Source organism: Cottoperca gobio, chromosome 24 (genome assembly GCF_900634415.1).
Source record: "Cottoperca gobio chromosome 24, fCotGob3.1, whole genome shotgun sequence".
Classification (NCBI taxonomy): Eukaryota; Metazoa; Chordata; class Actinopteri; order Perciformes; family Bovichtidae; genus Cottoperca; species Cottoperca gobio.
This window is the reverse complement of record NC_041378.1, coordinates 10340646-10353541: the sequence shown is the minus strand read 5'-3', so window position 1 is coordinate 10353541 and position 12896 is coordinate 10340646. Positions and strand designations below refer to the sequence as shown.

The 12896-nt window shown below is 40.0% G+C and overlaps 1 protein-coding gene across 1 annotated transcript; it reads left to right on the top strand.

Annotated features, from left to right (window-relative positions):
- The first annotated feature begins 2243 nt into the window (after window positions 1–2243).
- On the top strand, window positions 2244–8297 carry tdh (L-threonine dehydrogenase). The gene is made up of 9 exons (XM_029425755.1): window positions 2244–2394; window positions 4097–4291; window positions 4638–4680; window positions 4829–4899; window positions 5737–5886; window positions 5996–6168; window positions 6360–6450; window positions 6752–7021; window positions 7189–8297. The coding sequence occupies exons 2-9, from the start codon at window positions 4105–4107 to the stop codon at window positions 7326–7328; spliced, it is 1125 nt and encodes a 374-aa protein (XP_029281615.1). The 5' UTR covers window positions 2244–2394; window positions 4097–4104; the 3' UTR covers window positions 7329–8297.
- Window positions 8298–12896: the final 4599 nt, after the last annotated feature.

Below are 12896 nucleotides of genomic sequence, written 5' to 3'. Positions count from 1 at the left end.
CGTTTAGCAGCTAATGAGCTCAAATGTTAATTACAAAAACTCAAAGGTGACTAAAAATAAATATCTGGATTGAGTGTTCTATTTCAAAACGACAAACACGACAACAGTTTTACATAAAATATCCATGTAATGTTTCCACTGTAATGTTTCCACTTGGCTTATGACCTTATGACTCGTCCAAGATTTAAGTAAACAGCAACCTGGCCCCCCTCACAAAATATGTTACCATCTCTGTGACGACAGGATCATCTGATGATGTGCGTGAGCAATAAATAGCCATCGATCAGCTGTTTCATGGAGGCATGTGATGGCAGTCAGTAATAACAGTGCTGCCGTACAGCCATCACTCTTCCGTCCATAGTAATGTGGCCTTAGAGCGTCACTGTTCTGATTTAATGGCAGCCCCTTAGAATGACGAGGACTGTGTGTCCACTCACTTAGGTGTCAAGTGGAAATGTTTTGTCTTTGCTGCATAGATATTCTCAGCTGGGGTTCAACATTGCGTTACCATAACACAAACAATAATAGTAATAATAAGGTAATTAAGGTTTCCTTAATATGTCAAAATGTGTCTATGATTTTTGGAAATAGATTAAAAACAAGTTTTCCTTGAAGATAAACTTGTTTTGTTTTTAGCGATAGTGTATCAGTTTACAGATTAATTTGTCTTCCCGCCAGGTGATAACAGGCTGGGGGTGTGCGCCCGTCCACCACTCACAAGCCAGCACAGATTTTAACCCATCCACTGCTCCCTCCACTCAGAGACATCGTCAACGTACTTGGCCGTCCTTTATCTACTGCAACCAAACGTCAATGTCAATGAGACTGTGTACACATCCTACCTTTCCCTTGATAAACATGAATGGATTCTGCTACATTCAAATCAAATGGACTGTTTATTCACTCCTTTCTCCTGTATGTTCACACCGTGCAGTGCAGCCACCGTGACAAATAATATAATTTGCTACTCATTCGTGTTTGATTCCAAGGATGCATCAGGTTTACCCTGTTTTTCCTCACGTGTATTCCAGCTTTGTTTAAATAACCTATTGACTAGAAACATGAGGTCATTTTGTCCTACTTGTTGTTACTGGCCTGCTGCTCTTGAGGACATGCAACACTTATGCTGTACTATGGTGAGAAGTATACAGCAGTTCTATTACAGGACATAAAAAGAAAATAGCTATTTTGATGCCTTTTTAAACCCCATTGAGCCACACCCACAGAACCTTATTTTAAATTCAAAATACCTAAGTTTCCAAAGATAACACATGATGCATAATCCATATATATATATATATATATATATATATATATATATATATATATATATATACACACATATAGCATATTGTCATTTGAGGAAATGGAGCAATCATACAAACAGTGGAGTTATGGATTCAAAGAAGAGTTTGAGAGCTTGTAATACCTCAAAGTGGAAAATAGTGGAAAATCCAATTTAGCATTTTATACACTTTTAGACATAAATATTGTCCATATATATATATTCTAAAGCCTACTTACGTACTGAAAAGTAATCAATGAATTCACTATATTAGTTACATTATGTCATAGTCAATCGACATAAAAACGATTAATTGTTTAAGCAAAAATGCAATAAATTCTCTGCATCCTGCTTGTTAAATGTGAATATTTGCTGGTTTTCTTATAGCCTTCTATGACAGTAAACTGAATATATTTGGCTATTACACTGTTGCTCTTACAGAACAACCTGGAAGCAATCTATTTAAATAGGTGCATTTCGACTCTGGTCACTGGACACTTTTTTGATAATGAAAATGAGCCTTTTTAGCAGATAACTCTGCTATATTTTCAGAAGTGTTATTAACATGCACTGTCCCTGTAAATTAAAGCAATAAACTACTATTTGCTGACGTTTTATAGGAAAAATAATCCAAAAAGTAATTCGCAGCAGAATTAACCATGAATAATATAATATAATCTTTCACCATGACACTCTCCAACATTGTATATCCTGTACATTATGAGAGCAATGATCGCGCTCGTGCGTAGAATACATTTGTGGACACGATCCGTAAAACCGTACTCGTGGCCTCAGATTTGACTGGCAGTGAATGGACGCACGAATAGGATTAGCAGCCACACTGAGTAACCGAGACTTATTATGGGAGTGGTCTGTATGGCAGGACCGCACCTCCGGGGCTCAACCAATCCGAGAGAAAGCCGGCTTCCCCTGAAACCAGATGGCCTCTGATATATAGCTTGAAGACGAAGCTGATGCAACACTGGCCGGAGATAACACAGGAATCACGTCGGAGTGCAGAAGCTCAAAAGAGGACACAGCATCTTATTCTCATAAAGGAAGTCAAAGGATTTTCAGTTTTTACCGCTTTTTGTCCTGAAGATTAACCGGTGAGTAAACTCCCTCAGACACATTTTCTGTATTAGTTCGCTCAGATCTAGAGACTAACATGGTTTAGTGATTTTAACTGTGTACAATCCTGTATTTAATTTATCTACCGCCACCACGTGTTGCCTCTATGAATGTGCTTCTTTTGTATAATTATAATGGGCTTTTTTTGGCCATAGCAAAGATCCCCTCTTAATTAGGTATCATGCAGCTAGTGTAAAAGTGGTGTAATTGAGTTTAGACAGTGTGCCAAGAGACAGATTCACTCCGGCGCACTGAACTGGATTCATTTGTCCGGGTGGCTCACTGCGTCTCACTGATCCCCATTTTAAAACATCTGTTGTATCTCAAAGATTATGCTGGTTGTTCTCACTCATTCAATTCTCAAGTTCCTTAGACTGCTCATCCTCACTGTAGTCCACGTGGAAAAGCAGCCACGCTAAACGGAGTTAGTTAACCCTCTCATTATGGAAATACATTTGAGATATTTCCTGTAAGTTCCACCATGACGCGCTGCATCAGGTGCCAGAAAGGAACTGCATCACACTGCTGGCTTTCATGCACGTAAAACAGTGAATTGCATATTTTGTGAGGAGTTTTTAGTCTGCGCAAAATAGTCAAAAAATAATAACAAGTTTGACTGATGATATACCTTTTATTATACTAATAATAATAGTCTTGTTTATGTTACATGACAAGCTTTTACTTTAATGATTATCCCTCAAATTACCTACAATGTAGCAATATTATATATATATATATATATATATGTATATTGGCAAATCCTGTCATGTTCTTGGCACTGTTTTCGTCTACTACTGTACGCCTCTCTCCCTGATTGGCTGTCGTTGAAGCCAGGGCAGTATATATACTCTCAAGTTACTCACTTTCTTCCTTTTTTTGGAAGCTCGCAGCTCTGTCGGTAAGTACACTTTTGAAAATGATGCATTACGCTAAAGTCGTGGAGGCTCAGTGATAAACCAAGGAAGGCTGCTTTTCATTCTTAAACCCTCTGCGCTGTAAACGTCGTCGTTAAAGTATCGGCACACTTTAATAGCTGCTTTCCATCGTTTCTGTAGTCCTGTGCCTTTTTTTTAAATAATAAATGCATGAAGAAATATATATCTAGAGATGTCCCCATAAAGTTTTGCTAAAGTTAACAGGCTGTGAGGGAAAGGCAATCGATCAAATGTTTAGGGTTTTGGGTTGCTATGCGCTCCAGATCTCCTTTGCGCCTCCTTGGAGACAATGGAATATCACTTGCATTCAACTGATGCATACGTGTCTTTCCTGTTTGCACGTTTTCTCGCCTCTAAGACGGTTTTCTTTGTTGTTTTCTGTAGATTTGTCACTGTTGCGACCCATGTGCTGCATATACATTTGAAATAAAGTAAATGAAATCGTCTCCCTCAGTGCCAATTTTGTCGACCAGTCCTCTTGTCTGTCTCTTGGCACCTAATGTCTGGAGAGGATCCCAAAAATCTCTTGACATAGAACCTCATTCCTTGGGCACATTTTTTTGCTGAAATGGGCCACCTGATGAAATTAAACATATTAAAATAGCTTTAAAGTGGCTTGCAATACATTTGAGGGGGAAAAGGAACATTTCTAAAGAAAACCCTGAAAGTCACTGAATTTCACTCATACCTGTGGAATTTGACGGATTTCCCACTAAAGTGTGAACACATTATTTTTCCTCTGCAGGTACCAACATGCCTATCATCAGAACCCTCAGCAAGGTGGCCAAGCAGGCCCTGCTCAGCACCCCTGGGTGCGGCTGCCAGCCCCTAACAGTGGCTGTACGCAACATCAGCTTCTCCCCTCGTCAGGTGACCTCTGATGCCAGCTTCCACTCCGTGTCCTTCTCAGAAACAGACCACCCCAAGGTGCTCATCACAGGTACGCAGCACCTGTTCTTTTGGTAGATTACAACACCTGTTAAACACAGTAGAGCTCACTCTGTTTCTATTCTGCATGTTAGTTAAGATGAGGATTCAAGACTGGCAGGATTTTTAACAAGTTTGGAAACAAAAGCATGAAAGAGATGACAGTTAAAAACAAAGCGTAGGCGTCAAGTAAGCTGACCTTTTTTTTCTTATGGCCCACTCTCCTTCTTAAGTTACTTCTCCTTTTTAAGTTACTTCAGTCTCCATGGAAACCAGCACTGATGATTATTAGCTGCTGCTGATGTGTGCATTGTCCTTCGATGACGCCTAGCGTTTCTGTCTCTCTCCTTCTCATGCAGGTGGCCTGGGACAGCTCGGGGTGGGGCTAGCCAAATTGTTGAGGTAAGATTTTTAATTAGTTTGTTTTGCACAAATCGCACCTCATTTGTTTTCAGCTGACAAACAGCCTATTAGCAAATACTTTGCAAATATGTGAAAACAGTTTCTGGTGCATTTTCCAGTTGAGTAACGTTGGCTTCTCCCTTCCCAGAAAGAGGTTTGGAAAGAACAGCGTCATTCTGTCTGACATCAGGAAACCACCAAGCAATGTTTTCCACAGCGGTGAGTCTACATATATATAGTGTATATATACTGTATTAGCATCTACAGTCTGAAACTAATCACATCCAGACTCACACAAAACTGCTTTTTACTGTGTTTTATTTTTACTGTAAAGGTCAGATTGCAGGTGGGTGTATCTGATTATGTTGCATTAATTAAGCAAATATATGCATCCAACCCGTTTAGTGTCGAGACAATCTTTATCACTACAAATCGTTTCTCTGGTGAGTGTAGCCGTGTCTGATTCCAAAAATTCTGGCATTTCGCAATAAAGGTTGTTAATGTGTTACAAATGTACCAACGCTTTATTGCCAAATAACGGAACGACAGTGTTTGCAAATAAAGCCTGTCCAATGTTTATTGATTTTCTTTCATCCCTGCGCAAGAGGAAGTCACATTTCCGTGAATAATGCTGTTGATGAATCAACATGTGACGCATGTCCTGCTGATGTCCGGTGATGAGCTGTGCAAACACGTAATGAATGTAACGGCTTCGAGTTGTTTACAAAACTTGAACTGGAATACATCTAGCAGGGAAGAAACATGCAAACATTAAAACCCTGTTGTTAATAACACTGTCATATAATGCTCTATAATATAATCACTTTTCATACAAGAGATGAGGCTCTAAGGGCCGTACGAAAGAATTCAACACATTTAAACGACGACAAATGGACAATAAAAAGACAGTAGATGATAAATTATAAAAGTAAAAAAAAAAAAGGTTAATTGCTGTTTGAGAATTGCTTGCAAGGAAGGGACGGATTACAGATACTTTATACAAGACAGATTGAACATTTGATTTATAAAATCTTCAATCCTCTCCTTCCCCATCAGGCCCCTTCATCTACTCAGACATCCTGGACTACAAGAACCTGCGGGAAATTGTGGTGAACAACCGCATCACTTGGCTGGTTCACTACAGCGCCCTCCTCAGTGCTGTCGGAGAGGCTAACGTGGCCCTGGCGCGCTCTGTAAACATCACTGGTAAGCACCTGATAACTTTGTCTTATTGGGTCTTACGATCATGACCGCAGCATTTAAATGTAGGCGAAGTGTGCTGTCCTAATGTAATGGTTCTTTGTCTTTTTCTTAGGGCTTCACAACATCTTGGACATTGCAGCGGAGCACGGCCTGCGTCTGTTTGTACCCAGCACCATCGGAGCCTTTGGTCCCACTTCTCCCCGCAACCCTACACCAGACCTCTGTGTGCAGAGACCTCGCACCATCTATGGTGTCTCCAAAGTCCACGCTGAGCTGATGGGAGAGGTAATATCTCAGACTTCTTTCTTTCTTTTTGTCATTCCGAAACAAGACCCCACATATACACTCATTTGGATATTAGCAATTTAGCATGGAATTATTCTTCTCTTCCCATATTTAAATGGTTACATTTAATGTAGCATATTGTTTTTTTCCTATATGTTATTAATAATGGTTTCCTTTCTGTTATTCGACAGTACTACCACCACCGTTATGGCCTTGACTTCCGTTGTCTCCGCTACCCAGGAATCATTTCAGCTGACTCCATGCCTGGTGGTGGCACAACAGGTGAGAGAGATGAAATTCAGTCCTTGTCCAAGGTTTCAATTTTAATGGACATCTATTCCTGTAGCACTCCTGTCATGTCACAAGTTTGTTATGTAACTGTCTTATTCCAGAGAGTTATATATTTAGGCCAGCCGATAACTCGATGCACTATCGCCATATGTTCACTATGTTTACTTCATAACCGCATTATCCTTTTTAGATTGAATTACTTCTGCGCTCTTTCTTCATTCTGTGTTTTATCAGAAGGGTTTATTAAAATCACAATTAAGTAATCATAATGTGTGTTTCTGTCTCTGACCAGACTATGCCGTCCAGATTTTCCACGATGCAATCAAAAGTGGCAAGTTTGAGTGTAACTTGAGAGCCGACACGCGGCTGCCCATGATGTACATTGACGACTGCCTGCGTGCCACGCTGGAGGTGATGGAGGCGCCAGCTGACACGCTGAGCATGAGGACCTACAACATCAACGCCATGAGCTTCACCCCAGAGGAACTGGCCCAGGAGCTCCAGAAGCAGATGCCCGAGCTGGAGGTCACGTATGACGTTGACAACGTGCGGCAGGCCATCGGTAAGTCACCTTTTGATGCACACTGACCGATGAAGCCACAACTGCAAAATACAAGACAATTACACATTTGAACTTTCGTTCCCGAAGATTCTCTTCAGTGTAAATCAACTCTAGCATGTTTTTTTATCAAGTTAAATTCTACATCTCCTTTATCTGTTTCTTTCCAGCGGACAGTTGGCCAATGAACTTCGACGACTCCAACGCACGGAAGGAGTGGGGCTGGAAGCACGATTACGATCTCCCAGAGCTCGTCCAGACGATGCTTAACTTCTTTAGCGCGGAGATGCGCATGACTCGTGCTAACTGAAGGGCGTGCAACATCGGTCCGAGTATTCTTTGTACATAATGTAAAGACTGACCAAAGAGAAAAGAGAAACCTGGCCTGTACATAGTCGTTCTCTCACTTCTCTGTGAAATCAGAAGGGCTCTGCTTGCCTGGCATGCCGTGTCTCCAGAACGTGTAGGTCAGTGCAGGCCAGACAATCCTCCCCGCTCCCGTCTATCTACCCCTGCTTTGCTCTTTTTGCCGCATTTCTCTGCTTGGAGATTTGGGCGAAGAGCAATCTGTCAGTGGAATGTTTTCTGCAGTATTAAAGATAACGACGTGGCCTGTGAGAACTTATTATTAAAGAAGATGACACACATGTTGATGAATTGTGCACTGTTGCAAAAATCCTTTTAACAATACTGAGAATGTTACATTGTGTAATTGTAAGCGTTTCTTTGGAGATCCAAATCGATCAGGGTTTTTACTTTCTGCTAAATTTCGAAAGAATTTCAAAATTCAGATATTCTGGGGCTTCAGCTCGTCGGGCTAAATCAAGTAACTTTGTATTGAGAAGTGTACAAATGCACAACTGTTGTGCATATCTTAAATCTTAAAATTACTGACATGCAAGTGAGTCTAATCACCTGCGGGGGCATCAGGATTTCTGATAAGGTGAATCTGTATTTCAAACAGTGCGGATAATTCTTAAGAATTGTTCTTCTGTTTATTCCACGTAACTTTATTTATTCTGTCTGTTGGTGTTAAACATGCGGGTGCTTCACCGAGTGAAAGCATTTCGTAACACTTTTGTTTCCAAGTGTTTCTGTCCACTTTTGTGTTATTATATTTTTTTTCATCAACTCTGTGGGATTGTTTTGATGCAAAATTGAAATCTTTCTCCTCATACCACAATTGGTGGTTTTTGTTTTTCAACATGTGAACTGAAATTGGTTTCAATGTTCTTTCAATCACACAACAAGCTTTGAAATTAAAACCTTTTTCCACGCATGTCTGTTTCTGTTGTGATGTTCACACCTTCTCAACATGAAGATAACTTCTCATTAAAAAGTTCAACCACATTCTCTTACATGAATTTACCGCAAGCATTGTAACCTTAGATCAGGAGGCATGCCATGGCAAACATTAGAGTACATGATGTCCTCTCGCAGTGATCCTTTCATTCCTGAGAGGAAGGCACTGTCTGTTTTCATTCAGGAGATTTAGATTTTTTTCTTTAACTTAAAATAATTGTTTCAGAAGCTGAGCAGTCTTATTGGATTGTGAGTTTTGCCGGCTGTAGAGCATTGTATGCGTATCACTTCCAGCATTACTGGCAGTGTGTAACACAGCAGATCAGATGCGTCCGAGCATACATTTAGTGATCATTCTGTAGAATAAAGATTTATATGCAGGATCATTCTAAAACAAGGGTGTCAAACTCATCTTGGTTCAGGGGCCACATACAGCCCAATTTGATCTCAAGTGGGCCGGAGCAGTAAAATTATAGCACAATAAATAACGACAACTCCACATTTTTCCCTTTGTTTTAGTACAAAAAAAAAGTACATTCTGAAATCGTTCACATTTAATGAACTATCTTGTTACAAAACATTATGTATGAACAACCTAAAGTTACATTTCAACAATATTATGCCTCAGTTTATCAAGTCATCCCGCGAGCCGGATCGGACCCTCTGATGGGCCGGTTCTGGCCCCCTGAGCCGTATGTTTGACACCCCTGTTTTCAGACCCACCTCAAACTTCACCTTTTATGGATTTGACTATTGGAATCATCAGCAGAACAAAAACAAGGTTGCATTTCTGAACAGGTTGAAACTGGTTTTGTCTGATTGTATAAATGAGAAAATATGCAGAGAGATGCTGTTTCAGTGCAAGGTGTGAGTTGAGTAAGACCTGTAATTATAATTTATAAATAGCCTCTGTGGGTACAAACCAAAAGTGATTCAAGGCATCGTACGACTTGAAGAAGAATCTAAGAGTTGGAATGTGCATACGTGAAAATTTGAAAAAACACATCCAGCTGTCCAGATACAATTACAACAAATATGTCCGCCTCAGCACATCAATAAATGCACTAAACCGAAGCTGGTGTATTCTCTTCACCGAATGGGATCATAAAGTGTACCTCTGAGGACAGGATGTCCTTCACTACCTCTCTTCAATTTCTCTGTGTCAGTCATTTGGAGCTGTTTCGGGTGACCTTGTTCAGTTTTGCTGCGAAGTGAAAAGAGCACAGAGGGAACACAGACTGCCTGAGTGCAACGAGACATTTGCTTCATTCAACTGAAATAAATGTTAAGTAAAGGGAGGTGCATTTTCTGACTGGAAAGCACACAAACACTACATAAGCTCTCATCACTAATTCGCTCCTCTCCTCTGTGAATGTGTGTCAATAAAACTGCAGGTGGGCTCTTTGTTTTGGAATGAAAAATGATACTTTTCTCATCATGTACGCAGGCCTTTCTCACACATTCTTGTAAGTAGGAATGATTTCACACTGTTCTCACATGCAGCTCTGCAAATAATGTTATCGTTGTTTTCATAAGATTTTGCAGCTTGCATAATGGTGGGAGACAAAAACATGTTCACACCTCCTGGAAATGGACTCTAACTACAAAAGTGCATCTTTGAATGTGAAATTGCAGCATTTTTTAGTTTTTTGTTGATTTTAAAAGGGGTTCAGTTCACAAAGAAAGATGAGACAACTAATAGGGAACCAAACAGTGTGCCTGTGATGGTCATTCAGCCATTTCAAAGAAGCCCTTTTTAAATAAGACTAAATGTAATTGATGTTCTCCCTCATATGAAAGATTGCTGTTTGTCTACCTTGTAAGCAATGTGGCATTGCAAATGAAAATATTTGCAGCTCTAATTCAGTTTTACTGCCACCGGGGACAGAGCTGTGAGTGTGAGATGGTCTTAAAGAAGCTTACAGTATACTAATGCAGGAAAATGAACATACCTCTCAGGATTTACAGCACAGATAGAAACATGTGCAAGCAAATTATAATGCAAACACGTAGACCTACTTTAGAGGCAATGATGTGTTGGAACATGTTTGCCTCACAGACAAAGGTGTCTATTGGCTGGTGGTGGAGGAATGTGTTTTGAAACCTACAACATTTGACAGAGACTTCACATTTTACTTCTTGTTCTCTTTCGAGGAAGGGAAATCTTACCTCTTGTGTAAGACTCCCTGGGCGTACACAGACACTTGCAGGCCCGCCTCACACGGGCCAATCAGGAGGCTTCCTCGTTCGCCTCGGCCCCCAGTGTTTTGTCCGTCATCGTGTAATAAGATTCACACAGTGTGCAGCAGCTTACGTGAGGCAGAAAGTGAAGGACGAGACATAAAGAAGCCCCCGGAGGGGGGGGGGGGGGGGGAGCTGCTGGGCAGTGGGCCAGAAACGCCATAACACCCTGTGCCACAGCTGTTATTCCACATGGAGACCTGTTGCCATGGTAATAGAGCCTAAGACCCCACCACCACTTTCCTCTCACCCTCTCAATAGAAATGTAAAGGCCTACTATATATCACAGGCTTCTTTATTTATCATTTGTGACAATGTTTCACAGTTACAGGCGGACATAAGTGACTTCCTCAAGAAGCAAAACTATTTTGGTTATTACAATCTAATGGGGTTTTATTGTCTTTATGTTTTATGATTGTGTGTGTTTATGCTCCCTCGCTCCTCTTGTGGGACAATAAAGAACAGAACTTCCGTTTTTGTTGAGGAAATGCTTTTGCTTTTGCAGTTTCTCTTTTCCAGTAGTCTGGAACAGGGCTGATACTATCAATGTTGTCATGGTAACATTAAAGAGCTCTATGATTCAACCATCCTTCAGCTATACATTTTAAATGACCTGATCGGACCTTTACATCTTTTAAGGTTAGTTTAAAAAAGGGGGGGGAAACAGGAAATGGCAAGGTCAGGTGCAGTGATACCGCGGCGCCGTATCATGATCCCTTTTGTCAGCTTCTTTGCAGCACACAGTCAGCTTGACAATATTCACTGATCCCTGCAAGGCTTCTGACACTGTTACACAACCTTACTTTAATCCTATGCCGGAGGTGACAACTTTAACCACAGATTTGGGGTCAGATTAGAGCTTCACACTTCTCAGCCCTGACCGTTATAGAAACAAACTGATGTCTGTCTCTTGAACAACATAACTGATTACCTGTTCACTTTAATCCCTCGGTAATGCCGCGAACAAGATGCTGTTGCATATAAAATTGTCTTTATCTGACCGTATACTGTATAGTGCATGTTTTAACTTCATGCTAACCATTATCATTTTACAGGTTTTATTTTTAAGGAGCTATACATTTGACCTATTTTTGGAACCATCCATAAAATCTCAATTTAAGTTCTAAGAAAACAAAGTGATTAGGTTGAACCTAAGCTAATAAGATCAAGACAAATGAATGAAGGATGTGCTTAACATATCAAATATATATTTAAGTCATTATTTATTTATTTTTGTGTTGATTAGACTTAGATATAGATTAAAGAAATAAGCTAATTTAGAGCGGTGCAGTATTGTACACATGTTGCTGTACAAGCGAGCAATGAGGAGATGTAAATATTTGATTCTCAGAAGAGACCGCAGGTGTGTTACCGAGACTAGTTGGGTGTCAGTTTCTAAGAGAGGGAATCTGAACTAGAACTGAGACACATTAATGTTTCAGTTTTTTTCATTTGTGTGATCACATTTTCCCCCTGCTCTGGTATCGTACATAAAACTTTCACAATCAACTGTTTCTCACTTTTCAACATTGATCTGGCAGAAATTATTCTCTTTAAGAAATTCCATTTGAAAAAAGTTTCCTTAGGATATAAACTTTTTAAACATTTGCGCAAACAACTCCTGAAGGTGAACCAAGTCAGCCTTTTTCAAAACAAACATCTTCCTGGGGCTTTTTAGCATAAATAAATAGTATGCCCATAGCTTGTGTCCTTAGGCACACAAGAAATGTAAACACTGGCCTCATATCAGGACTGAGGTTTTTCCTTTTGGTAGGGCTGATACATGTCTCCAGAAAGCTTGTATAACCCATAAGTAGCTCAAGGACAATACAGCTATAAGTGAGACCAAAGCAACCAGCAAGTAACATCCTAGAAACTACCAAGATCAAGATTAACTTATTGTCCCACAGGGTGGGAAATGTGTCATAAAAAGACAACATTCCAAATAAGAAAACATACAAAGGCGTTATAATTGGTAAACAGAAAACGCAATAATAATTGGCAAGGGAAAGTCCCCTTTCTCCTCTAAAAACCCTTAAATAAAATAAGAAGGATCATCCCGTGTCCATCCCTTATCTGCCACTATTTAAAAGTTTTATTGACACAGGGATAAATTAATTTCTTTAATCTATTTAATTTACAAGGACCACTTTCAACTAATGTTACTGTTGATACTATTACTGTCCTTTTTATGGTAGCTGTAGCTTTCTACCAATGTGGTTACTGGTTGTTTATTTAGGTTAGTATGTTGCCTAATATGTTTATTACAAGTAAGAAGACTTTTATATGCATGTGAAATGCAATCGTTTTAGACTCCAAGTATTTTTTGTTGGCA